General features: G+C 33.6%; 1 protein-coding gene and 1 long non-coding RNA gene across 8 annotated transcripts in view; both read right to left on the bottom strand.

The window, feature by feature from the left end:
* FER (FER tyrosine kinase) overlaps window positions 1-27,417 on the bottom strand; it is a 457,469-nt gene that overhangs the window by 124,043 nt on the left and 306,009 nt on the right. For all 7 annotated transcript variants that reach the window (XM_082376336.1, XM_082376339.1, XM_082376338.1 and 4 more), the window contains 2 exons: window positions 26,244-26,359; window positions 23,708-23,802 (listed from right to left, as the gene is read on the bottom strand). In XM_082376336.1, coding sequence (XP_082232462.1) covers window positions 23,708-23,802; window positions 26,244-26,359 — 211 coding nt within the window. The remainder of the gene's footprint in view (window positions 1-23,707; window positions 23,803-26,243; window positions 26,360-27,417) is intronic.
* The window catches only part of LOC309622615, a 463,955-nt gene that overhangs the window by 153,515 nt on the left and 283,023 nt on the right, over window positions 1-27,417 (bottom strand). The gene's annotated exons all lie outside the window — the stretch shown is intronic.

Genomic DNA, 27,417 nt, shown 5'->3' with positions numbered 1-27,417 from the left:
TGAAAAACTAACCCAATAATATGTTTAAAGTCCTTTATAAAATAAAGTCCTCTCATCAAATTTGAAAAAGTTAAAGAAAAACAATAATAATATTTGTTGTGTGATGTACATTTTTTTGCCATTATTCCTTTATTTCTGTTTGGCTGTTGTTAGCCAAATGATATGCAGACTGGTTACTGGTCACGGAGGAAAGAAAGTCAAATAAGTAAGTTAATGACAAGGTAGTAAAACTAGATGGAAGGGGAAGGATGGGCCCTTGACCTGTCCAGAAAATGGGCCCAGGAAACCAGGAGTATTGCCCTGATGGGTGGCCCAGAGTAAGTGCTCTGCTTCTATTAGGCTTAAGGACAGAGAGCTTCCAAAAGGCCTTGCAATGTAAATGATCCATAACAAATTGATATTATCTTTTTATGTGGGTAGTAAATAGGGAGAATACTGTTGAAAAATTAAATTCCACAGCCTGCTTTTTTTTTGAAAGTAATTTCCATTAATAAGAGATGTATATAATTTTTAAAAATTATTCTGAATGCCGTAATTCTTTATACAATAAGAGATTATCTTACCTTACCTTAAGATTTTTTTTTAAGGATTTCTGTTTAAATGGCCATACTAGACTGGATTTAGCAGTTAATTTATACAGTAAGGGGAAATCAAAATGGTGTGAAAATCTAAACAAACTTCATTACAATTGATCCTGTGTTTTAAATGCAATTTCTCTTGGAATAACCCTCTCTGATACCAGACTCTCTCATAGATTGATTCAGAAACATTTTTGACCCAAAATGTCTCAAGTTTTTAAACTTTAGTACTATTGTTAAAATCTGGCACTGTGTGGTTTCATTCTTGCTTTTAATAATGTATTAAATTCATATTAAAGACAATGGATAAAAGTCAGACAAGGTAGCTGACATTAAGGACAGTGAATAAAAGGCAGACACATTTAAGAGAGGTGAAGGATCATTAACTATGATCAAGTAGAATTTATACCTGGGATGAAAGAATGGTTCAACATATGTAAAACCAATGTGCTATATCACATTAATAGAATGAAAGAAAAAAATCATATAATCATCTCAATAGACATAGAAAAGCTATTTGACAAAATTCAACATCCATTCTTAATAAAAACTGTTAAGAATAAGGTGTAGAAGGAACATAACATAATAAAGGCCATATATGATAAGCCCACATATAAGTATGTATGTTATACTTAATGATGGAAGGTTGAAAGCTTTTCGTCTAAGATCAGGAACAAGACATGGGTACTCATTCTCACCACTCCTATTCAACATAGTACTAGAAGTCCTTGCCAGAACAATCAGGCAAGAAAAAGAAATAAAAGAAATAAAAGAATTGGAAAGGAAGAAGCAAAATTGTCTTTATTTGCAGATGACATGATTTTTTTTTAAATTTATTTACTTTATTTTTGGCTGCGTTGGGTCTTTGTTGCTGCACGCGGGCTTTTCTCTAGTTATGGCTAGCAGGGGCTACTCTTTGTTGCAGTGCATGGGCTTCTCATTGCGGTGGCTTCTCTTGTTGTGGAGTATGGGCTCTAGGCACGTGGGCTTCAGTAGTTGCGGCACGTGGGCTCAGTAGTTGCGGCACGTGGGCTCAGTAGTTGTGGCTTGTGGGCTCTAGAGCGCAGGCTCAGTAGTTGTGGCGCACGGGCTTAGTTGCTCCGCGGCATGTGGGATCTTCCTGGACTACGGCTGGAACCCGTGTCCCCTGCATTGGCAGGTGGATTCTTAACCACTGTGCCACCAGGGAAGCCCAGATGACATGATTTTATGTACAGAAAATCCTAGACTCAACCAAAGAACTGTTAGCTCTAACCAATGAATTCAGTAAAGCTGCAGTATACAAAATTAACATAAAAAATCAGTAGTGTTTCTATACATGAATGACTTATCTGAAAAATAAATAAAATTATCTCACTTACAATAGCATTAAAAACAATGAAATACTTAGGAATAAACTTAACCAAGGAGGTGAAAGATCCCTACACTGAAAACTGCAAGACGCTGAAGAAAGAAATCAAAGAAGACACAAATAAATGGAAAAATATCCTGTGTTCATGGACTGGAAGAACAGTGTTCAAATATCCATACTCCCCAAAGCCATCTGTAGATTTAGTGCAATGCCGATCAAGATTCCAATGGCATTTTTTATAAAAGTGGAAAAAAAAACTCCTAAAATTTATATGTAACAACAAAAGACCCCAAATAGCCAAAGCAATCCTGAGAAGGAAGAACAAAGCAGGAGGTACCACACTTACTGATTTCAAGCTATACTCATCAGAACAGCATGGTATTGGCATAGAAACAGACAAACAGATCAATGAAATAGAATAGAGAGCCCAGAAATTAACCCAAGCATATATAGTCAACTAATATTTGACAAGGGAGCCAAGAATATTTAATGGGGAAAAGACAGTCTCTTCAATAAATTGTGCTGGAAACTGGATATTCACATGTAAAAGAATAAAAACAGACCCCTGTCTTACACCACTCATAAAAATTAACTCAAAATGGATAAAAACTTAAATTTAAGACCTAAACATGACACTCCTTAGGTGAAAACATAGGAATAGAAGCTCCTTGCTGTGGGTCTTGGTAATGATTTTTTGGATATGATACCTAAAGCACAATGAACAAGATAAAATATAAACAAGTGGGACTACATTACATGAAAAACCTTCTGCAGAGCAAAAGAAACCATCAACGAAGTGAAAAAAAAAACCCTACAGAATGTGAAAAAATACTCACAAACCATGTATCTGATAAGGAGTTAATACCCAAAATATACAAAGAACTCATACGACTCGGGGCTTCCCTGGTGGCACAGTGGTTAAGAATCCACCTGCCAATGCAGGGGACATGGGTTCGAGCCCTGGTCTGGGAAAATCCCACGCGCCGCAGAGCAACTAAGCCCGTGAGCCACAGCTACTGAGCCTGCGCTCTAGAGCCCATGAGCCACAAGTATGGAGCCCACGTGCCACAACTACTGAAGCCCGCGTGCCTAGAGCCTGTGCTCTGCAACAAGAGAAGCCACCGCAATGAGAAGCCTGTGCACCACAACAAAGAGTAGCCCCCGCTCTCCACAACTAGAGAAAGCCTGCGTGCAGCAACGAAGACCCAACGCAGCCAAAAATAAAATAAATAAAATAAATAAATTTAAAAAAAAGAACTCATACAACTCAATAGCAAAAAACCAAATAATCCAATTAAGAAATTTTCAAAACACCTGAATAGACATTTCTCCAAAGAGGATACACATAAGGCCAATAGGTACATGAAGAGATGCTCAACATCACAAGTCATTAGGGAAATGTAAATCACAACCACAATAAGATGTTATCTTATGCCGGTTAGAATGGCTATCATCAGAAAGACAAGAGGTAACAAATGCTGGCATGGATGTGGAGAAAAGGGAAGGGAACCCTATACACTGTGAGAGGGATTGTAAACTGGTATAACCACTATGGAAGACAGCATGGAGAATCCTATAAAAATCAAAAACAGAACTACCTGATGATCCAGCAATTCCCCTTCTGAAAATATATACAAAGGAAACAAGAGCAATAACTTGAAAAGATATCTGCACCTCCATGTTCACAGCAGCATTATTTACAATAGCCAAGACATGGAAACAACTTAAGTGTCCATGAATGGATGAATGAATAAAGCATAAAGTTGTGGTGTATACATGTGTGTGTGTGTGTGTGTGTGTGTGTGTGTGTGTGTGTGTGTGTATACACATAATGGAGTATTATTCAGCCATTTAAAAATAAGGAAATCCTACCATTTGCAACAACCTAACGACATGGATGGACCGTGAAGGTACTATGCTAACTGAAATAAGTCAGACAAAGCAAGATAAAAAGTGTATGTTCTCACTTATATGTGGAATCTGAAAAAACAAACAAAGAGCTCATAGAAAAAGAGATGAGATTTGAGGTTAACAGAGGCGGGAGGTATGGAGAAGGGGAATTTGAAGGAGGTCAAAAGATACAAACTTCAAGTTATAAGACAAATTAGTACCAAGGATGTAACATACAACATGATGACTATAGCTAACACTGCTGCATGATATAGAGCAAAGTTGTTAAGAGAGTTAATCCTAGGTTCTCATCACAAGGAAGACGATTTTTCTTTCTTTTCTTTTTATTATATCTATACGAGAGGGTGGATGTTCGCTGAACCTACTGTGGTAATCACTTCACAATATAGGTAAATCAAACCATAATGCTGTAGGCCTTAAACTTACAAAGCGATTGTATGTCAGTTATTTCTCAATAAAAAGGGGGGGTGGGGGGAGCAAGACCAAGGAAAGGGAAATGAGAGGTGATGAGTAATGAGAGCCGAGAGGCAGACTCAATGATTTAGGAAGGGGAGCGTACAGAGGAGACACAGGAAACATCAGAAAACTAATCATATATGCAGAATTTGGATGCCTAAAAACTGATTTTCATTAAATTAGCAATACCTGGTTCAGATAAAAATTCAATTTGATATATAAGATATATCATTTTATACATATAGAATACTATGAGCAAGTCATCAATTCATTAATTTTGTCTTTGCTTATACTTTGGGAATCATCACGTGTTTTTTAAATGAAGTTCTATGTTAATATTAGGGAATACTTAGCACAGTAAATTAAGATTTACACACATTTCACTTCACTTAATCTGTAACATACTACACTTGAAAAACAGTTTGTCAGTGAGCCCAACTTACACTCAACAGGTGAGCACATAAACCCCAAGGTTTATTTATGATCAACTACTGTAAAAAGTTTTGGAAGCATGTTCTTGGAATTATTCAATAGTTTAAGTTTATACCCACCTATGGATTATATAAAACAACTTCAATGTCCATTCTACAATGAAAATTTTAGCTCCCTAAAAAAAATGAAGTAAAATAGGTCAAATATTTAATTCATCACAATAAAAATTTTTTATTTCCTTAACAACTTAGCTATTATTCAAATAGAAAAACCCATACGGCTCATCTTTATGAGATGGATACGGAGCATACCGAAACACTGCCTTGGAAATACAAGAACACTTTGAAAGATCATTGACATCAACATCATCTTTCTTTTTTGGCAAAAACCTTGTCATTTCTCCCTGGAATACTGCCAGAACCTATACTAACTTGGACTCAACACTACTCTTCATAGCTTAATCATTTCCCACCTCAACTATTAAAATTAAACTCTTCATAAATCTATCTTCAGTACACTCAGGGCATGAAGACAGTTCAGCCAAATTATTTTATCATCCAACCTTGTCTTACATACCCTGGTTTTCTGTACATCCAACACATTTTAGAAATTGGTATTCTGTTCATTCCTATCCACCTCTGACAGGTTTTGAGCTCTCCAAAGATTACTTGTCTTCCAAACCACTTACTTACTATCCACTAGTCTTCTAACCTTGATTTGTCCATCTCTTGTTATGAATTTCTGAACCTGTCAACTGTGATTTTGCTTGGACTGCATTTCAAACTCTTTCCTATTACAAATATGTTTTGTATTTTATCTCAGAATCATAGTTCCTTCTTTGTTTACGGTTGACTTTAGATAAAATGTTTGGTCTACTGCAAGCTGCTTTCTGAAATTCTTTTTGTATATTTTCCTAAAATCTAAAGGTTGTGTATTTTAAAAATCAAGAAGAACTTACTGACCTATACATTAATAGCCTTCTTTTCTGCTAAATTAAAATTCAATTATTTGGTAATGCTCTAGTAGGAAGAGAAAGAAATGAGTGTCTTGGATTAATTTTTAATTATTTAATTAACATTTTGACTAAACAATCTAGGACAAAATGGGTAACTACCTGTGCTTTGAAAATACTGACAGTTTTCAAAGGCTGGATATTGTTTACTCTGAAGTATCTGGGCACGATAGAAAATCTGATAGTTCATTGAACTGAAAATCCAATCTATACTTAATGATACTCCTCAGCTCAGATTACTTTAGTAGGAGCTAATATTTATTAAAAACTCAGAATGTGTTAAGAACTGTGCCACATTCTTTATATATATTACTTCATGTAACTCTCGGAACATTATTATTCTCATCCCTCATTTTATAAGGAAAGATGTTAAGCCTTAGAAAGATTCAGTAACTTGCCCCAAGTCACACAACTAGAAGTAGTAGAGTAGGAACTTAAACCCATATTTGGCTCCAAAGCCAAAGTGGTCATGTTTACACAGGCAAGTCACTCTACAGTATAGCAACTCCCAAATGAGAGTCATAGTGAACTCTGAATCCCACTGAGCATTTCTTTTATTGTAAGTGTTAAAGTGAATAACAACAGAACATCACAAGTGATCAGTGAGAAGCCTCAAATACTTTGGAGGTAAGTATTTTTCCCGGTTTCTTTTCCTTTTTTTTTTTTTTTTAATTGAAGTATAGTTGATTTACAATGTTGTGTTAGTTACTGCTGTACAGCAAGGTGATTCAGTTATACATATATATACATTCTTTTTTTAAAAATTCTTTTCATTATGGTTTATCACAGGATACTGAACACAGTTCTCTGTGCTATACAGTAGGCACTTATCTGTTGCATATATAAAAGCCTGCATCTGCTAACCCCAACCTCCCACTTCCCTGTTTCTTAAAAGAAATTCTGACTCCATAATCAAGCACACTCGGATGAAATAAATGTGGACAAAAGGAACATTATATAGAGATAAGAAAAACATTTTCTGATACTCTTACTCCTAAAAACTTAAATCTCAATTACGGCCGTAACTAGGGTATGGGGTTTGCTTGCCATCTATAAACTCATCTCTCACATGTACCTGCTTTTATACAAAATACTATGAGGGCTTCTGGAAGCACAGGTTCCACAGGGAGTCACGTATTTTCTAGAGAAATCTCTTGAGTTCAGATTTAATGCTGCCTGAACTGTTGATCCAGTGGTCTAAAGTTTGGAGAATATCTATGAATCTTTCCTATAACATATCTATTTAGATATTCATGACAGTAGAATTTAACCTAAAATGTATCTCCATGTGAGAACAGATGTACAAAAAAGTCCACTGAAACACTCTTTATGGTATCAGATGACTAGAAAAACAATTATCAAGCACTGTGTAAGCAAATACCATGCAACTATTGACAAAATAAATCTATATATACTGATGTAAAAAGACTAGGATATTTTGTCAAGTAAAAAAAATACAAAGATCAGAGCAGTATGTATGGTAAGCTATTGTTCGTGTTAAAAATAAAAAGATGTATATGCATATATATTTCCATGTGCATAGAAAAACTCTAGAAGGATAAAAGTAAAATTAAACACACAAAAACAAACAACAAAATCCCTCCTCAAAAAAACTAGTAAGGGCAGCTGCCTCTAAAAAGAATTCCAAAGGGAATGGGGAGTCGGGGACAGAAAAATGGCTTTTCATTGTGTTTCCTATTGTACTCTTTGAAAGTAACATTTAAAAAAAAGTCACTGCCGGACTTCCCTGGTCGGGCAGTGGTTAAGAATCCGCCTGCCAATGCAAGGGACACGGGTTCAATCCCTGGTCTGGGAAGATCCCATATGCTGCAGAGCAACTAAGCTCGTGCGCCACAACTAGTGAAGCCCGCGCGCCTAGAGCCCATGCTCCGCAACAAGAGAAGCCACCGCAATGAGAAGCCCGCACACGGCAACGAAGAGCAGTCCCTGCTCACCACAACTAGAGAAAGCTCGCGCACAGCACAACAAAGACCCAACACAACCAGAAATAAATTAATTAATTTTAAAAAAAGTCACTGCCTAAAAGATAATTGCATTGGAAATAACAAATTGGTCATCCTGAACTGTAAGGTCCTTCATCATTCCATCCCTCCTACCTTTCCAACCTTACTTACGTGTTTCTCCCAGGCGCACATGCCTCAGTCACTCTACCCTTCTTCCTGTTCCTCAAACACAAAGGCTGTTCCTACCCTTTCCCCAACACTTAGCAAAGGTAGATTATTTTTATCTTTCAGGTCTTAACACAAATGCCACCTTCTAGAGATGTTTCCTAAGACCTCTAAAACAAATTAGGTGCTACCTGTGACTATCTCTCTGAGCAAAACTCTTAATAGCAAAATTTGCAATAATAAATTTATTTGCGATTACTGTTTAAATATATGTCTCTCCCACTATATTGAATTTCATGAGGGAAGAGATCATAGTTATATTTTTCACCAATGTATATGGTGTATGGAACACAGTTAATGCTAAGTATTTATCAAATAAAGTAATTAATCCAAATCTCACAACAATAAGTTTATAAAGAATGGAAAGTCTTAAAGAAAAAGGGGTGTATTTCTAAGTTTCAAAATCACTTTACCAATAAAGATGTTAAAAAAAAATCACTTAAACACAGGGTGATATACGTGTCTAAAAAAATTGTTATTTTTTGTGTTTATTTTTTATCAAAATCGACTGGTTTAGAATATTTTTGACAGAATAATAAAGCTCCTTCAAACTACAGCCTCATTAGCTTAGAAATTCCACTTTAAAGAGAATTGAAGAATATAACTATGACTCTTAAAAGTAATAACAATTATACAATACTTATACATTTTTAATATATGATTACCTATCCTTTATTCTTAAAAAGCACTTTTAAAGATGTAAAAAACTGCAAAAAGATAAGTATCTAATTCTTTTATCCTATTCAACAAATGACAGATGTTAAACAAAGAAAGGGTTTCTTTCTTAATTTTAGTAGCCATGATAGGAAATATAGAAATTCAACCACTTGCTGGTAGCAAATAATATTTTAGAAGACAAATTCACTTGGAAGTCTTATCAAAGATCTTGAAAAATGTTCTCAATACTAATCCACAGACTAACAGGTAAAAGACTAACATGTAAGAGAAGGAAAAAACAAAAGAAAACAAAACAATGTCTTAAAAAAACAGAAAATATGGAATACATGTAATCTTTTAAGATACAAAATTATTAAAGATGCTATATAAAGTCACTTTTTAAATCACTTGCAGTTTGTTATATAAAGCCTTTCATTTTGAATCCAGGTATTGTCAAGTGTGATATTGTTTTCTCAAGTTTGACACAGAAGAATTTAGGCAAATTTTTCTTTTCTAGCAAAGGTTACATTTTCTATGTGTATTTATTAAGCTCTCGATCTGAGGCACAGCTGTGTCAGGTATTGAATAATATTCTTACTGGAACTGAAATTCATGCCCATAAATAGATACCAATGACAATCGACTTCAGTTTTACAGAGAAGGACAGATGAAGGCAAACGAAGAGCAGGAAAGTTCCATATACACAAAACCTTATTATAATGAGAGTTTCTAATATTATTTTCACATTTTCAATGACAAAAGGGTATGCAACACTTAACATAAAGTGCAATCACTTAAGATGAATCTGTGAAGATGTTTAATGTATATAGCATCTGAAAATCTAGAAAAAGAAAAAAGAGAGTACCTAAATGAGAAGAGAGATATTAAATATGACCAGAAGACTCGTGAAGAAATGAGAAAAGAAAAAATGCATAATAGATTTTCATAAGTAATTAATTTGGCTGGTCATAAAATGAGCATTTAGCAAGTAGAAGATTGATTTCATCCTTAAAAATGTATTCAAATTTATGAAGGAAATGGGGGAAAAAAGGCAAAAATGTACACATTCCTGTCCATTGGAGACAACATAGCACAGACTCTTAGGTCTCAAGGGCCTAGAAGATATTCAGTATTTTCCAAGGAATTGCTCATAAAGATGAAGCTTTCTTTACATTAGTTACCCTGAAAGCTGGTAAGAACAGCAAGAACATAGCATGCCCAGTTTAAGGTAATCACTGCAGGGTGACTCCTTAAAATGAAATAACTCATTACTATGATCTACGAGGCTTTGCACGGCTTGAACCCCATCCCCTCTCTAACCTCATCTCCTACTACTCTCCCCTTACTCTTCCTTCATCCACACCACTCTTTCTGCAGCTCCATGAAGCCTCGAATGTCCATCCCCCAGTGTCTACACAGATTTCCTCACTTCCACCAGGCATTTTACTCAACGTTCTACCCATATTGAGGCCTTCCCTGGCCACTCTCTCTAAGACTCCAACCTCTGCCCATACCAATATTTGCTATCCTCTTCCCTCTATGCTTTATCTTTTCACGCCACTCAACGTCCTATATGTTTTACTTACCTATTTCTTTCCCTACCAGAACATAGGGTTCACGAGAGTAGGAAGTTTTTCTTTTTGTGGGGTCTTTTGGTCTGTTTTCTTCACTGTTGAATCCCCAGTATGTGGCATATACGGGAGGCATTCAGTAACCGTTTGGTGACCAAATGACTGAATAATCTAACAGAATATCTAGCCTTAAATAGTTTTTAAGTACAATTCTACTTAAAGAATATTGGTGTATCTGAGTAGAGTGACATACCTTCTCAAATATTAATGGATAAGGTTTTAGTTTCTTCCACAAATTTAAGAAGGGTCCAGAGTTTGCCTATCATTTCTGAATAGACAAGGTAACTTACAACTAGATAGGGATATAAATAACTTAAAACTAGAAAGGGATAAACAAAAGAAGAGAGAGCCAATATCTTTGGCTAATGCTGACAAGAGGCGTTTGTTCGGCTTCTACGTAAAATAGTTTGAATATTTATGGTACTGCAATGCAAATAAAAAACCTCCCAACATATTCACTTTTCAACTTTCATCATAAATAAAATAAGCATTGTTTAAGAACTTTGATTCAACCGATTTTCAGTTGTCTTTTAATCTTGGAAATATTTTGTGTTCCCCATTGTTTTAATAACTGTTCTCCTTACAATTCTGATAATATGAAAATCTCATACTAAATAGGCTCTTTCAGAGTCATATACATTGGGTATACTATTGGGGAAAACCTATTTATTTATTTTTAAAAACACATTATATGTAAAAATTTTTATTTCAGCTGAATTCATCACAGTTTTACTAGCCCTGTTCATACTTCTAACATTTGCATCAAATATAAGTAGGCTTTTAACAATGAAGCAAATTTTCTTATCATTTATATTACTTTAAACTTTGTCTGCAAATTTTAAGACTTTTCCATGTACAGTAACAAAAAAAAACAATAACAAAAGTAAAACTAATCAGTATTTTATCCATGAGGAAGGATGCATATATGTTCATAACGCTTACATTTTCCTTTAATTCATTAAGAAACTTCAATTATCAGAAAGACATTTTCAAAACAGGATCTAAGAGTGAAAATATGGTTCAGAATATGCTTTCTCCTTCTCACCAAGCTATCTGCCTCCTTGCAGGGGGTACTTAAGGTATAAGTGCCATCAGATGCTCAGAACATGAAAAACATATGGGTAATATTGCTCAGATATACACAGTGCACCAATGGCTCAAATGTACCATGAAAAGTTAGTATTTGTTATAACACACCAACCTTTGCTCGCTGATAGAAAAGAAAATCCCTAAGCACTTATTTATAACCATTCAAGTCAAAGAGGGGATACAGTAATAGTTGCTATATTTTAGATTTCATTTCTCATAGCTTTCTTTTGGGTTAATGTTTTTAGTGTTTAGCTCAACCTCTGGGAAAGAAGGGTATGGTCTACCCAAAACAACAATAGAAAAATGCTAATACCACATGTGTGGAATACCACCAGGTTATCAATTTAAGTCGTGCATAAATTAAATAAAGTAACTGATTTCAAAAGATATTAGTGCTTTTATTGTCTGGAGAAACGGCCAGTTTAAACTATTCCATCTGCATTTGCTTTGGGATATTAGGCAGCAAATGAAACATTAGGGTAACCCACCATATCATTTGGCCGAGAAAGAAATATCAACTTAAAGATGCTATCTTTTTAAAATGTTGTTTTGCAAGTATTAAAAAGTCAACTAAGCACATTTATTTTGCTTTTCATTAATGTAATATGCTTGAATTATAAAGACCAATATCTAAGTTTAGATGTTATAATGTCAGTTAACATAGAAAAGTTACCCATTCTTCCAAATAGAAATTTACAATGCACTAATTTATAATTACTCATTTAGACTCATACAAACTTTGTTTTAAAAGAGTATTCTGTCGACATCTCCAAACAACAAAGTAATAAAGCCCACAAAATTAGGTTCTTCTTTAGTAATTATCAGCAGCATAAAAAAACTCAGCCACTGAGTTGATATATCTTATAATCTTTAGCACAAAATATTAATTTGAGAATTATTTGTCCTTTACCTTGAACTCAAAATTTACTGCTGTGAAGTGATATTGTTACATAACTGGTAATGGATTGTATGATGCGAGATGGGTTAAATCTGTATAAGGTCATGTGCCAGTTCAGACTTCAAGGGCTCTTTTACTGAGTGCCAGGAGCCATGTTCCTTAATCTTTTGTTGGCACAATTTACCCTTTCTATATTTATAATGAGTGAAAGAAACAAATGCCAGGCAAGGATCCAGAGCCAAAATACTGGGACTTTGTTAACAAAGGAACAGAAACTGTCATTTCCAGTGACTCCCATAATAACCTTCTATAGCTGTGATGTCATGTAACAAATTGATTCTGTTAGAATCACATAAAAATATAAAAGTTCATTATGAATTGGGAAGGAAAAACATTTATTTTTTAAAACAATTTAACCTTCTGGCTAAACTTAGTGAACTTCCCCTAGAAATTACAAATGAAATGAATAATTAAAAGAAAAAATTCTGACAATGGAAAGATTCTATTGAAAGGCATTTATGAGAACTATATAAATAATAATGTCCAAATTTCTAAGCTAAAATCTCTAGACAATATAAACTACACGAGCTCAATATTTTTTCAAACTTGTTATAGAGGTGAGATATTTTGATGATGTCTAAAACCTGGTAAAAATTCTTCAGTAATTCTAAAAACTCCAAAGCCATAAGTCATTTTAAAATTAAGATAAGTTTGAGGATTGCCAAAGAGCATGCACCTGTGAGAGCTGAGGAATGTACCATATTATATAACATTCAATTAGTTCCAAGAAGTTCTGAACTCAAAGATAACATCCAGGTCCAAAAGAAGGGGCAGTAAGCAATATCTAGTATAAGACTAGAGACTGATGTTTGTCTTGCTAAAATTAATTACCTCTACCCAGGATCTGTACCTCACATTGTTGTACTTGGAGGTTAAGGTGCTTGGTTTCTTATTCATCAGGGTATCTTACGTCAGCCCTAATTTAACCACATATGTGAAAATAAATGACAGCTGCCTGGACCATAAATACTCCTTTAAATCATGGCTTGTCATTTGAAAAAAAAGTCCTCTCATCATTTCCTTCATTTCAATCTCTAAGTAAAAAACAACTTGTTTGCAAAATAAAATGGGGTCATCTTTTAGCATATTAGAGTTTGTCTTTGTTTTCAGTACTTCCTAGCACCATTTACAATTGCCTTTTGTTTGATTTTGTTTATCCAGCAACCTATAAGCAAGCAATAAATAAAGTATTTGTAATTCAAGAAATGATCCAAATGAAGAAAGGATCATCTTGGAGTAGTCACTCTAAACTTGAATCCTCAAATGCTTATAATCTCCTCAAACATTACTCTAGTTAAAATGTATTTCAGATTTATGTTTTCAAAGGGCTCAGTTATCTGACGAGAACAGGAGCATTTTAAATCTCTGCATAATACATTTCTGAAATGGCTTGCATATAAGACACCAAGCAGTTATTAAATCTTGCTTTTAACCTACCAGTTCTCTAAATCTTCTCTCCACAGCTTGATTCCCAGTAGAGAAAAAAGTAACTCAAACAAAAATCTTCCTGTTTACCGTAATAAGCTATTTACTTATCTGTGCAGAAGGTTGAGAGATTATGGAATGGGGATGCATGTATCTGCCCACAGGGTACTTGCATAGGCATTTTGCTTGGATTTTCATTTATATTTTCAATTCATAAAAGGATTATATATTTTGACCCACTTATAACTTGAATGACATAATAGAAAATAGAAAGAGCACAGTTTTCCCACTTGGTATTTAACTGATGTTGACAAGTCACTCTAAGCTCTCTGAACCTCATTTAGCTTATTTGTAAATGGAGATAACAATACCGCCTGGTAGAGCAAATGACAAAATGTTAATTAAAGTCCTTTGAGAACTGTAAAATATTATGTAAATGTAAAATATTGTTTATTATTATGCTACTTTATTAAGAATGAAAAGTAGCTGGTTATTTCCCCATCATGCCTTTTGTAAAATGAGGAAAGGACAGAAAGATGCTGTTTTGAAGTAATCTAATAGTTTGTTATGAGAGGTTTCAAATTTAAGAAAAATTTTCCTAACTAAAAAATTATAGGTTAGAGCTAAAACTTAGAAGCCATTTAAATCCAGCCACTTTAGTTTTAGATACAAGTAAAGAAAGACCCATGAAGGGTAAATACTAAAACATACAAACTAAACAGTTACAAATGGTGGTGGAAAGGGAAGAGCTAAACCAAACTTTATGCTTCCCAATTTGCTGTCACATCACTTGGCTAAAGAAATCTAGGGTTAGGATTAGAGTCAGGGGCAGGGGCAAGTTCAGAGGTTGGGTTAAAGTTCTGCCTGGATTATAGGAGTCATTTTAAATAGTCATTTTCTTCTGTTGGTCAATTATAAAATAATAACAATAAAAATTATGACATGATGAGAATACACAGAGTGGTCATTATGGTTAAACATTCTAAGATTATATATATAAATATAAATTATATATACATATACATATGTAAAGTGTCTATGTGTGTTTGGTATACACATACAAAATCACAGTACGTTAGCTCTTACAGCAAGTATATTATTCTTACTTCACGGGTAAGAAAACTAAGGGAGGGAACAGAAGGGTTAAGCAGATTGAGCAAGATTATAGAACTTACAAGCTTCTGGCCAAAATGCCTGGCTCTTGGTCTTTTTTTTTTTTTTTTTTAAGAGCTGTACATCTTAATGTACAATTCAGTGAGTTTTGACAAATTTACAGAGAGAGATGGACAACTGTCACCACAATACAGTTTAGAACATTTTCATCACTCCACAAAGATCTCTCTCGCCTGTATTGAGTCAATCCCCATCTAAACCCCTAGCCCCAGGAAATCACGAATCTTCCTTCTTTATCTATAGATACCTTTTCTGGGCATTTCATTTTGTATCGGACTTGGGTTCATCTATACTGTAGCATATATTATTAGCTCATGACTCTATCATTTAACAGTAATATTACTATTGTATGGATATACTATATTGTTCATTCATTCAGCAGCTGATGGACATTTGGATTCTTTCTACTTTTTGGCTATTATAAATAATGTTTCTATGAACAACTGCAGTCTTTGTGTGGACACACATTTCAGTTCTCTTAGGTGGATACCTAGGATCAGAACTGTTAGTTTATATGGAAAATTTATGTATAACTTTTTGAGAAACTGTGACACTTTTCCAAAGTGGCTGTATCATTTTACGATCCATGAGCAATGTATGAAGGTTCCAGTTTTCCACATCCTCACCAACACTTATTAGAGCTCATGATCTTCACCACTACCCTCTGTAGGCTTCCAATAACCGTGCACATATGACACTGAATGCTACAATGGGAGGAAAGGGGGCTTCCCTGGTGGCGCAGTGGTTAACAATCCTCCTGCCAATGCAGGGGATACGGGTTCAAGTCCTGGTCCGGGAAGATCCCACATGCCGCAGGGCAACTAAGCCCGTGCGCCACAGCTACTGAGCCTGCGCTCTATAGCCCGCGAGCCACAACTACTGAAGCCTGCGCGCCTAGAGCCCGTGCTCCGCAACAAGAGAAGCCACCGCAAGGAGAAGCCCGCGCACCACAACGAAGAGTAGCCCCCACTCGCCGCAAATAGAGAAAGCCCGCGCGCAGCAACGAAGACCCAATGCAGTCAAAAAAAAAAAAAAAAAAAAAAAAAAAAGAATGGGAGGGAAGGAGGATCTAAATGGAGGAGTGAGGGAGACAGAGCTTAAACTTACTCAAAGACAGCCAAGTCTATTTCATTTATGTTAAAAAAAAAATTTAAGACTTTTGAGAGCAGTTTTCGATTCACAAAAAAAATTGAGAGGAAGATACAGAGATTTCCCATATAATCCCTGCTCCTTACTAGAGAGCTTCCTGTATTATCAAATCCCTTGCTAGAATTTGTTATATTTGTTACAACAGATGAACCTATATTGACACATCATTATCACCCAAAGTCCATAGTTTACATAAAGTTTCATTCTTGGTGTTGTACGTTCTATGTGTTTGAAAAAATGTAAAATGACATGTATCTACTATTATGTCATACATGGTAGCTTAAATATCCTATAAAAATCCTCTGTGCTCTACCTATTCATACCTCCCTCTTCCACAACCCTTGGCAGCCACTGAAATTTTTTTTTTTAACTGTCTCCGTGGTTCTCCTTTTTCCAAAATGCCAGAGTTGAAATCATAAAGTACGTAGCCTTTTCAGATTGGCTTCCTTTACTTAGCAATATATATTTAAGTTCCCTCTATGAATTTTCATGGCTTAATATTTTATTTCTTTCGAGTGCTGAATAATATTCCATTGTTTGGATGTACCATAGTTTGTTTATCCACTCACCTAGTGCAGAGCATCTTGGTTGCTTCCAAGTTTTGGCATTATGAATGAAGCTACTATAAACATCCTTGTGCAGGTTTTGTGTGGATGTAAGTTTTGAACTCCTTTGGGTAAATACTAAAGAATGTGATTGTTGGATTGCACGGTAAAAGTATGCTTACTTTTTATAAGAAACTGCCTAACTGTCTTCTACAAACAAAGAGTTTTATTTCTTCCTTCCCAATCAGTACAACTTTTGTTCCTTTTGCCTTATTATGTTAGCTAGGACTTTGAGTAAGATGTTGAAAAGGAATGGTCAGAGGGTCATCTGTGCCTTGGTTTTTGATCTTAGTGGGAAAGCTTCAAGTCTCTCACCATTAACTATAATGTTAGCTGTAGGGTTTTTATAGATTTTTTTAAAAACAAACTGAGCAAGTTCCTCAAGTTTTCTGAGTTTTTAAAATTTTTTCATGAAGGGGTGTTGGATTTTGTTAAATGTTTTGTCTGCATCTATTGATATGATCACCTTTTTCTTTTAGCCTACTGATGTGACGGATTACATTAACAAATTCTCAAATGTTGAAACTGGCTTGCAAACCTGGGATAAATCTCTCCTATGCTTTTGATAACCATGTATTTATCAGCTTTTCATCTTATTGTGGAAATATATATATATATATTTTTACAAGGAACCTTATGGTGTTTGCCTCATTTATCTTTATATTCTGGTATGTAAACATGTTCACTGATGAGAAAGGAAAAGATGCATAAGGCTTAAACAACAATAAATTGAGAGAATAGGAAGAGTTTCTTATCAGGCCTTAACTTGAAAATGTCAAAATTATGAGCTCATTGTTTTTGAACTTGCTATTTTGGCCCAGGTTTCGTAACATTAGAATGTTAGATTATAAGTGGTTCAATACTAGAGATTTTGAAGCTGTGTCTGAAGAGAAAAAATCACTAAAGACTATGTGTTATCTTAAATTACTTTAAAAATGTTTAAAAGAAAAAAACCAATCATTTATTTTTAAGTGCTATAGTGGTTTTACCATAGAATGCTATAATGTCTTTTATATTAGTATAGTAGCTAGCATTTTGATTTCAAACACTGGCAAAGAAATATTGTGGCAAAGGTGAAAAATACCTTAAACATATTAAAAGGTGATTTTTATTTACTTTTTCTTGCTTTATTTTTTGCTGTATTGTCCTAGAAGCTAGAACATCTAGTATAGTGTTTAAGTGGTAAATGTAGGCATATTTGTCTTATTTCTGATATAAATGAGCAAAGTATTCAGTCATTTGCCATTAAATATGATGTCATCTTAGGAGCATGTCTTTCTTAGGAGCCACTCATGGTGAGGACATTCTCTTCTATTCCTCATTTTCAGAGAATTCTTAACAGGAATTAATGTTGGATTCTGCCAAATGATTTTTCTTCATTTATTGAAATGATTATGTAGTTTTAAATTTTATTAATATGAATTACATTGATTGATATTTGAAAGTTAAATCAGCTGGTAGTCCTAGGATAAATTCCACTTGATCATGATGTATTTTTACCTACTGCTGCATTTGCTTCATTAAAATTGTGCTCAGAATTTATATATGTAATAATGACATATAGTCTGTAGTTTTCTTTTGCTGTAATATTTTTGTCTAGTTTCAGAATCAGGTCGTGATGATCTCAGTGAGTTGAGAAGTAGTCTCTCCTTTTCAATTTTCTAAGAATTTGTGTAGAGTTGGTGTATTTCTTCTTAAAACTTTGGTATAATTCACCAGTGAAGCCATACAGGTCTGGAGTTTTCTTTGAAGGATGGTTTCTTAATGACCAATTCTATAAAAGATATGGGGTTATGAAGGCTGAATGAGCTTTGGTAGTTTTTGCCTTTCAGAAAATTTGTCCATTTCATTTAAGTTGTTGAATTTCTTTATATAAAGTTAAGGAAATATTATGAATATCTTTTTTAATATCTGTAGATTCTACAATGATGTCACCTCTCTCATTCTTGATATTGGTAATTTGTGCCTTCTTTTTTCTGAAGAGTCTATGTAGAGGTTTTATCAACTTTATTAATCTCAAAGGATTCCATTGATTTCTTCTATATTTTTTTCCTTTCTTCTATATATTTTGGGTTAATTTGCACTCTTTTTTAAGGTAGAAATTGAGGTCAAAATTTTGAGTCCTTTCATCTTTTCTAATATAGGCATTTAGTGCTATATTTATTTCCCTAAGTACTGCTTAATAGGCATCATATAAATACGGAGATGTTGTGGTTTTTTTTCTTTCCATTTAGTTCAAAATACTTTCTAAGTTCCACTCTGACCCATTGGTTACTCAGCTATGCATTGTTTACTTTCCAAATATTTAGAGATTATTCAAATATTGTTCTATCCTTGAGTTCTGTTTTATTTCTGTTGTGTTCATAGAACTTAAATTCTTATAAATTTATTGAGATTTGTTTTATGGCCCAGGATATGATCTATCTTGGTAAATATTCTCTGTGTACTTGAAAAGAATGTATGTCCTGGTGATGTTGTGTAGAGTGTCCTATAAAGGTCAGTAGGTCAAGTTGACTGACAGTGTTATTCACATCTTCTGTGACTTCCATAGTGAACATATTTCTTTAAAAAAATCCCTTACAATAGCATCACAAAAGATCAAATACTCAGAGATAAGTTTGACAAAAGATGGAAAGTCCTGTACACTAAACTCTACAGAACCTTGCTGAGGGATATTAAAGAAGACCTATCTTACTAGAAAGATATGTCATGTAGAGGGGTCAGAAGACTCAATATTGTTAAGAAGTCTATGCACCCCAAACTGATCTATAGAGTAAATGTAATCCGAATCTAAATATTAGCAATCCTTTATATAGAAACTGGAAAACTAATAATAAAATTGCTAGAGAAATGCAAAGGACTTCTAACAGCCAAAACATTTCCAAAAAAGAACAAAGTTAGACAACTAACATTACCTGATACAAGACTTACTATAAAACTTCAGTGGTCAAGGCAGTGTAGTATTGGCATTATGACAAACAAAAAGATCGACAGAAATTAGAGTCCAAAAATAAAACTACACATAAATATATTTTAAAAAATGAAGGTAAAAAAAATCAGGAGAGAAAGGAGAGTCATTGGTGCTGGAACAACTGAATATCTATATGCCAAAAATATGAACTTCAAACCATTTCTCACAACCATATGAAATGGACCATAGAATGAACTATAAATTCTAAATTCTAAAACTATAAAAATTGTAGAAGTAAACATAGGAGAAAACCTTTGTGACCTGGGATTCAACAAAGATTTCTTAGATATACCATCAAAAACATGACCTATAAAAGAAAAACATAATTTAAAGTTTGAAATTAAAAACTTCTGCTCTTCAAAAGACACTATTAAAAGAATGAAAAGACAAGTCAACTGAGAGAAAATATTTAAAAATGATACATCTGATAAAGGACTTGTATCCAGAATATATAAAGAACCGAGACTTTATTACAAGAAAACAACCCAATTAAAAAATTGGGCACATTATTTAAATAGACACTTCAAAGAAGATATATGAATGGTAAATCAGCACATGACAAGATGCTCACATCATTAGTCAGTTGGGAAAGACAACGAAAACCACAATAAGACACTTCTGCCTAAAATTATAATATCTAAAGACTGACCACACCAAATGTTGATGAAGATGTAGAGAAACTACTGTTGGGAATGCCAACTAGTATAATCACTTTAAAATCTATTTGGCAATTCCTTAAAAATTTAAACATATACATTCTATCTAATTCATTTATTCCACTCCTAGGTATTTTCCTTAGAGAAATGAAAGCACATACCCATACAAAGACTTATACATGGATGTTCACAACAGCTTACTTGGCAGTAGCCCCAAATAGGAAACAACCCAAAAGTCTATCAACAGTTGATAACAACGGTGATATATTCATATGATGCTATTCTACTCAGCAATAAAAAAGAATGAACTTCCGATAAACATTACAACATGGATGGATCTCAAAATTATGCTGAATGAAACAAACTAGATCCAAAAAAGAAAAGAGTAGTACAGACTATATGATTCCATTTATATAAAATTCTAAGAAACACAAACTAATATATAGTGACAGAAAGCAGATTAGTGGCTGACTGGGACAGGGGTTGAGAGGGGGAGGAGGAAGGGACTACGAAGAGGCATGGGGAAAATCTGGGGGTGATAGATGTGTTCATTACTTTGATTGTGCTGATGGTTTCACAAGTGTATACATATGTCAATACAATAAAGTGTACATATATAAAGTATATGTCAATTACATATCAATAAATCTGTTTTCAAAAAGATTGACAAATTATGATTATTAAATATTAGATTTTTGACATTCTCTCAAAATTGAATTAAGTAAGTCCAACACTTCAAGGCAAAAAACTGACAGTTTTTGTTACCAGGGAAAAAAATCCAAGCATTGCAATGAAAGTTAAAATTTTGGAAAACACATTTGCTATAAAGAAATTGATACTTCCTATTACTTTTCCAGTGAGATTAGTGATGACATTAATGAATGTGGTCTTTTGATACTGTATAATGAATTATTTCACTGTTTGGAAGATCTATATAACCTGGTCACTTGATATTTTCCAAATGAGAAATGACAAAGCATGATGCTACAAAAATCATGCATTCATCTTATAAGATTGACCAATGGAACTAATGTAACAGAGTACGAAAAGTTCAATGTAGTTTCAGATCCCACACTGCAACTAACCTCCAAGAAAATTTAGCAAAGTCCACTGTGGTAGGCAGAATTTGAAGATGGCCTCCCAGTAATGTCCCACCCTAATCCCTGGAACATGTGAACATGATTAGATATCAATCCCATAATTATGTTTTGTCATATTGCACAGTTGCCCTAAAGATAGGCAGATTAGCCAGGTGAGCCTGATCTAATCACAAGACCTTTCAAAAAAGTGGAGGGTATTTTTTGAAAAACAAAACAGAACAAAATGAAAAACAGAAGGAGAAGTTAGGGAAATTCAAAGCACTTGAAAGATGTGACACACTGGGTCTGAAGAGCAAGGAATGTAGGAAACCTTAAGAAGCTGGGAGATGCCCTTGGCTCACAGCAAGAAAAGAAACGGAACCTTAGGCCATTTCTCAACTGCAAGAAATGAGACTTTGCCACCAACCGGAAGGAGTTTGGAAATGGATTCTTCCCCAGTGCCTCCAGCCAAGAACTCAGCTTGATGTACTGATTTTTGGCTTTGTGAGACCCTAAGCAGAGAACCCCAGTAAAGCCTGCCTGGACTTCTAACCTACACAACTGTGAGGTAATAAATGGATATTGTTTAAAGCTGCCATGTTATGATCATTTGTTGTGCAGCAATAGAAAACTAATACATTAACCATAAATCGAAATGCACATAAACTCAGATCCAACTCAAGCACTGTTTAAAAAAGAAAAAAAACCCAAATAATAAAAATGGAAACAACCAAAGTATCCATAAATAGAAGATCGATTTAAATTATAGAAAGCCATATAATGGAATATTCTGTAGCCATTATAAAGAAAAGGTAGAACTATATGGATGAATATGAAACAATGAAACCATGTTATATTAATAATAGAAAAAAAGATCATCAATGTTAAGATTCTGAATAATTAAAACATTGGCATAAAATCATGGTATCTATATTAAATATTTTCCTGGGGGAAAAAAACACAAAAAAATAAATAGCAGTTAGCTTTGGGGTGAGATCAGATTGTTGAGTAGGACGTTTTCTAATGAAGTTTATTATTCTTAATCATTTAAAAAAAATATCAATAAAGGTTACTATTTAGTGTCCAGATAAACACTCCCCTGGCTCTCTTCCAAAGCTATCTTTTGCTTTATTCAGTTTGGACCTGCCATCAGAAATTTGTTACCATGCTCCTTTAATCAGTCATAGTAACACCAAAATGACTTTTCCTCATCAAGTCTGTCCTACCTCTCAAATCTAAGTTTCTCAGTGACATCCCTTAGTAACTGGGGGCATCATTTGCATTATGTGAATGTTTTATGTATTTATAATACTTAAATATCCCATTTTAATTAAAATTATAGGCTATTCAATTGTTTTAAAAATTTTGTATGAAAATTGTATGAAAGCTACTTTAAGATATAAATTGTAAATAGTGTAAACCATGCAAATATATATCTCCATCTTGAGGATGAAAATGATTATGATCTAAGAATCCTGCAGTTATATGGTAATAAAGAAATATTCCAATAGCAATCAAACCAGCATGGTAAAATTGGACCAATTTATCCTTTAATAATGAAAGAATTATATGGAAAGTTTTTAATGGGTAATCTACAATATCAGGTTTATGTGATGCATATTAAAGTTAGAAAAATGTTTTATATTCCTTTAAGTTTCTCCTTTTAAAATGAATAAATAGTTAAGGTAACAAAGCAAATCCTTTTCAGTTATTAAATACTGTATTTATAAATCTTATCAAGATCATATTTTACCTCTGATTATATTTTCTACAACAGAAAGATGTACAATAAAAATAACTTAAAGATAATACGATATCAGTTTGATGTTATCCTTGTTTGTTGGCAAAAGTAGTTAACCAAAATACCTGGAGGTGTTAAAAGTCACCAGAAAGAAATAAAAGGACAAATTCCTAGAGAGATTACCTTTTTTTTGTCCACATATCAAACAAGCTCATAGTTTGTGATCCAAAGCATTATGATATTATTATATACAACTAAACAAAAGGATGTGTGGTAATGTACTTGTAAAATGATATACAATGAACTAAATATAAGACAGTACTATCATTATTATAAAGTAAACCTAAGTAGACTATTTATCTAAATAGCCTTTCTCACAGAAAGATTATATATAACTAATTTCCATGTGTAACTGCAATGTAATAATATATCTTCTCTTAAAAAAGTTGGCTGACACTTTCTAGAAAATAGCAAGTATTATAGACTATAAAAATATCAAGTATGTATACAAGCTCTTCGTCATCAGGAAAATGTTAAACAAAATCCTTGGAAACTTTAAAGGAGAAATCAAAGAGACTGAACATATAAAAGCAATAAAACATGACATTAAAATGTCATTGAGGAAACCTCTAAAATCATATTACCTGGAACCAGTTCCATAATTATGTAGATAGGCTGTCTTTGTGTGCAAACTCCTATAAGTTTGACAATATTGGGATGATCATATTGCTTGAGAATTCTGGATAAGAGAAGTATAAGAATAGTTACCATTTAAGTTGTAAGCATTAATTTATGATCATGAGTAGTGTGCACAAGTAGAATGCACTTTAATCAACACAATTTTTAAAAGTTTAGTACAAACCCAAATTATGATAAATGGGATGTATATAAGTCTTGATAAATCTTGGCAAAATATAGATATAAATGAGTCAGTTTTTATTCAATTAAATATTCATTTAAAAATTATTATCTACTCTGAATAGCTAATAACCATGCTAAATAGGAATAACTTACTTAGTCCAAAATATGTAGAACTCCCTTCAAAGTATCTGGTTTTAGGCACCCTCACAAAAGCTGGAAAGTATTAGTGGACCAAAAACTGTAAGCTGTTAGGGCAGCATCTTTTTGTTTTGTTTTATTTTATGTATATACTTCATTTAAAACAAATAAAAATAGAACGATTCATATTGATAAATGCAATAGAGTAATCACTTCATATTAGATTTCATAATACATACTTTCTTGATGATCATGATCAATTTCAAAATAGTAAAAACTCAAAAAGTTTTGAGAAACCTGGCAGAAGGTTAAACAATGAGTAATGTAAGACTTAAGCTGAGGCAGAGAAGTTTTAGTTTGGATAAAGGCAGAATTTCAGAGAGCTATAAAAGTAGCATAGACTCATCTATAGGATCCCAAGCATGAGTTAAAAATAGATTAGATTCCCTCAGAGGACTGTCTACCCTGATGATTTCTGTTACCAAATGATATTCCATATTATCCTATTGACATAGTTATAAATTCACTGATACTTGAAAAAACACAGTTTCCTTTCTAGGAGAATGAAAAAACTAACTTCATTTGGAGAAAGATAAAACAGTTTATATGTGTGCTGTACATGGACAACTAAAGCAGAGATAGCTCTAAGAAAAATGTTATCGATTGAACATATATAAAGTTTAATAAATGAAAAAACACACTGGGAAGAATTCTAGAGATAAAGAAAATATTCTGTCAATAACTGAGTTTACAGTTTCTATGAGGAATTAGAAAGGAAGTTTTAGAATGATTGACTGTAATCCAAAATGTCATTTCTTAGGTTGAAAACTGCTTAATAAAGAAATTCCACAAAACAGCCAGGATGAATCCAAATAACATTAAATAGCTAAATATATAGCTTTATTATCTGTTAAAGGATACTTGGGAGTTTGTGTGGATGTAATTGTCATTTTTAACATAAAATTTCAGTCTCACTTTAGAAGAAGAAATTAAACTTTCAGTAAAACATTCACAAATTAGAAAGCAAGATACCTTAAGATACCTATGAATAACTAAAATAATGAGGCTACAAGTTTCAATTGTGATAGCATACCTTTAAATTCATCATAGGATATTTTTTCTGAATTGCTAATAATATACATGAAAAAGGTTTGCAACTTTATTCCATAGATAATATTTAATAAATGCACCCAACTAGTTTAATCCATTGCTATAAATATCCATTTTTAGATGATGGAGAAATGACATCACGATGCTCTATGCCACGGGATTTAGTTCTTTCATTGCCATGTCCTCTGTTCTCCCATGGCACTTTATAAAAACTTCAATTTTATATACAATGCCATGATGGAGACAACACACACACACACACACCTTTCCTTCCTTCCCTTTATACCACCAATCTATGGATCTATATATCCTCCTTCTCCTTCTCTCCCTCCCAACTATCCACCTACTCATCCATCCATCCATCTCCCATTCATACGTCCATTCTCACTCTATCCAAAGCCCCTTTCCATTTGTTTTGTGTTTTGTTGTATATATTAGATTTTACCACTAACAGAAGAGTTTAAACTATTTGCAACATAGGGCTGGCAAGCTGGAACATTAAATTCTAGCTAAAACAGAAAAAAGAGAAGACAATCATCCTAAAAGATCAGTTAGAAAAGAAACAATGCAATGAGCTGAAGAAGAAATTTGAGATTCTCAGAAAATAAAGCTAACAGCTGGGAATAAAGAATCAAGCAATAATATCTAAGGAGGGTAGGAAAGATGTAATTATATACCTAAATATATGTCTAAATTATGGATTTTATATATAGAATACAGTAATATTCTTAGTATAAGGACAATCACAACACTGCATATATGCATATGTGTATATGCACGTGTGATAAAAGCACAAAATACTGCAATATTTTTCAAGGACTCAAAGAATACTCACTGTTCTCAAAAGCATCTGGTTCTTTTGACTGTGATTGTCTAACTGACCTGCAGTCTAACTCAAACATATAGAAACTTTTTGTTTTCACATTGTATAATAAGTGCCTACTTTTGAGGGCCCTGAAAGTGCTTACTTCTAATTCATCAAATCATATTTACGATATCTTCAAACTTACGTTTTAATGAATCACTTACTTATATTACAAATACATATTTACATTACTTTAGAGAACTTACTTGGCTTCTTGTAAAAATTTTATTTTCAGTTCCTGAGGAAGATCTTCTTTACACGTTTTAACAGCAACAGCAGTTTTATCCTTTAATATGCCCTTAAATACTTCACCAAAATTTCCCTGAAAATACAAATATATTTATTGTTTGGAGTGTAAGACAGCCACGTAAACCTTTGCAAAATACAAGGAAAGCATGTAATGATGAGTTTTGAGTTCATCAAAGTACTCTGTTAGCTTTATTCAGAGTTTTAAGTGGAAATAAAGACTGGGAATGTTGCTCTTACCAATACTCTAAATACACTACCCAACACACCAACCATTTGGGGGACTGAGGGTTGTGGAGAATTGAAAATGAAATGGGAAAAAACTGAAATAGAATAAAAGGAAAAACTAATGCTGTCAGAAGTACCTAAGTTTCACTCCATCTAGTTCCCTTCACCCCTTAGCTCTAAGTTTTATTAGGTTGGCGTTTAAAAATAAAGCCAAGTTTGTGACCACCTAGAGGGGTGGGATAGGGTGGGTGGGAGGGAGACGCAAGAGGGAGGGGATATGGGGATATATGTATATGTATAGCTGACTCACTCTGTTTTACAGCAGAAACTAACACACCATTGTAAAGCAGTTATACTCCAATAAAGATGTTAAATAAATAAATAAATAAATAAATAAATAAATAAATAAATAAATAAATAAATAAAGCCAAGATTCTGTGAGGTGACTGGTGGTATTGATCCACACAGCCAGATGTCACTTGGACGAGAGTGTGAGAGAGTAAGACACTAGATGAGAGGCAACAGAACCAAGGCAGATGAAGGACTGTCAACAGCCACTGCTGCAGGCTGTCAGTCCCTGAAAGATACCAAGGAAAATGAGGTGCTTGCCCAAATGCCAGTGTCACCCATGATGAGCTCATTTCTATCAAATGTCTGAACACCTAACCTTACTCTATGGCTAGAACATATTTTGATTTAAAATGCCTTATTTCCAGTTTGAAGTCACTTTTATTATAGTTATGAAACAAAAGAATATAGAGAAGATCTATAAAGCTAACACAACAGCTATTTTGGAGTATTCTCTTCAAGTCTTTCTATGTATGCATATGTATTTTTTACATAGCTATAATTATAATGTGCAAGCACTGTATTATAATTAGCTTTAATGCTGTCATTGTTGAGCAA

Source organism: Balaenoptera borealis (assembly GCF_965194805.1).
Source record: "Balaenoptera borealis genome assembly, chromosome: 2".
Classification (NCBI taxonomy): Eukaryota; Metazoa; Chordata; class Mammalia; order Artiodactyla; family Balaenopteridae; genus Balaenoptera; species Balaenoptera borealis.
Note: the sequence above shows the minus strand (reverse complement) of the source record. Positions and strands in the feature narration are given on the sequence as shown.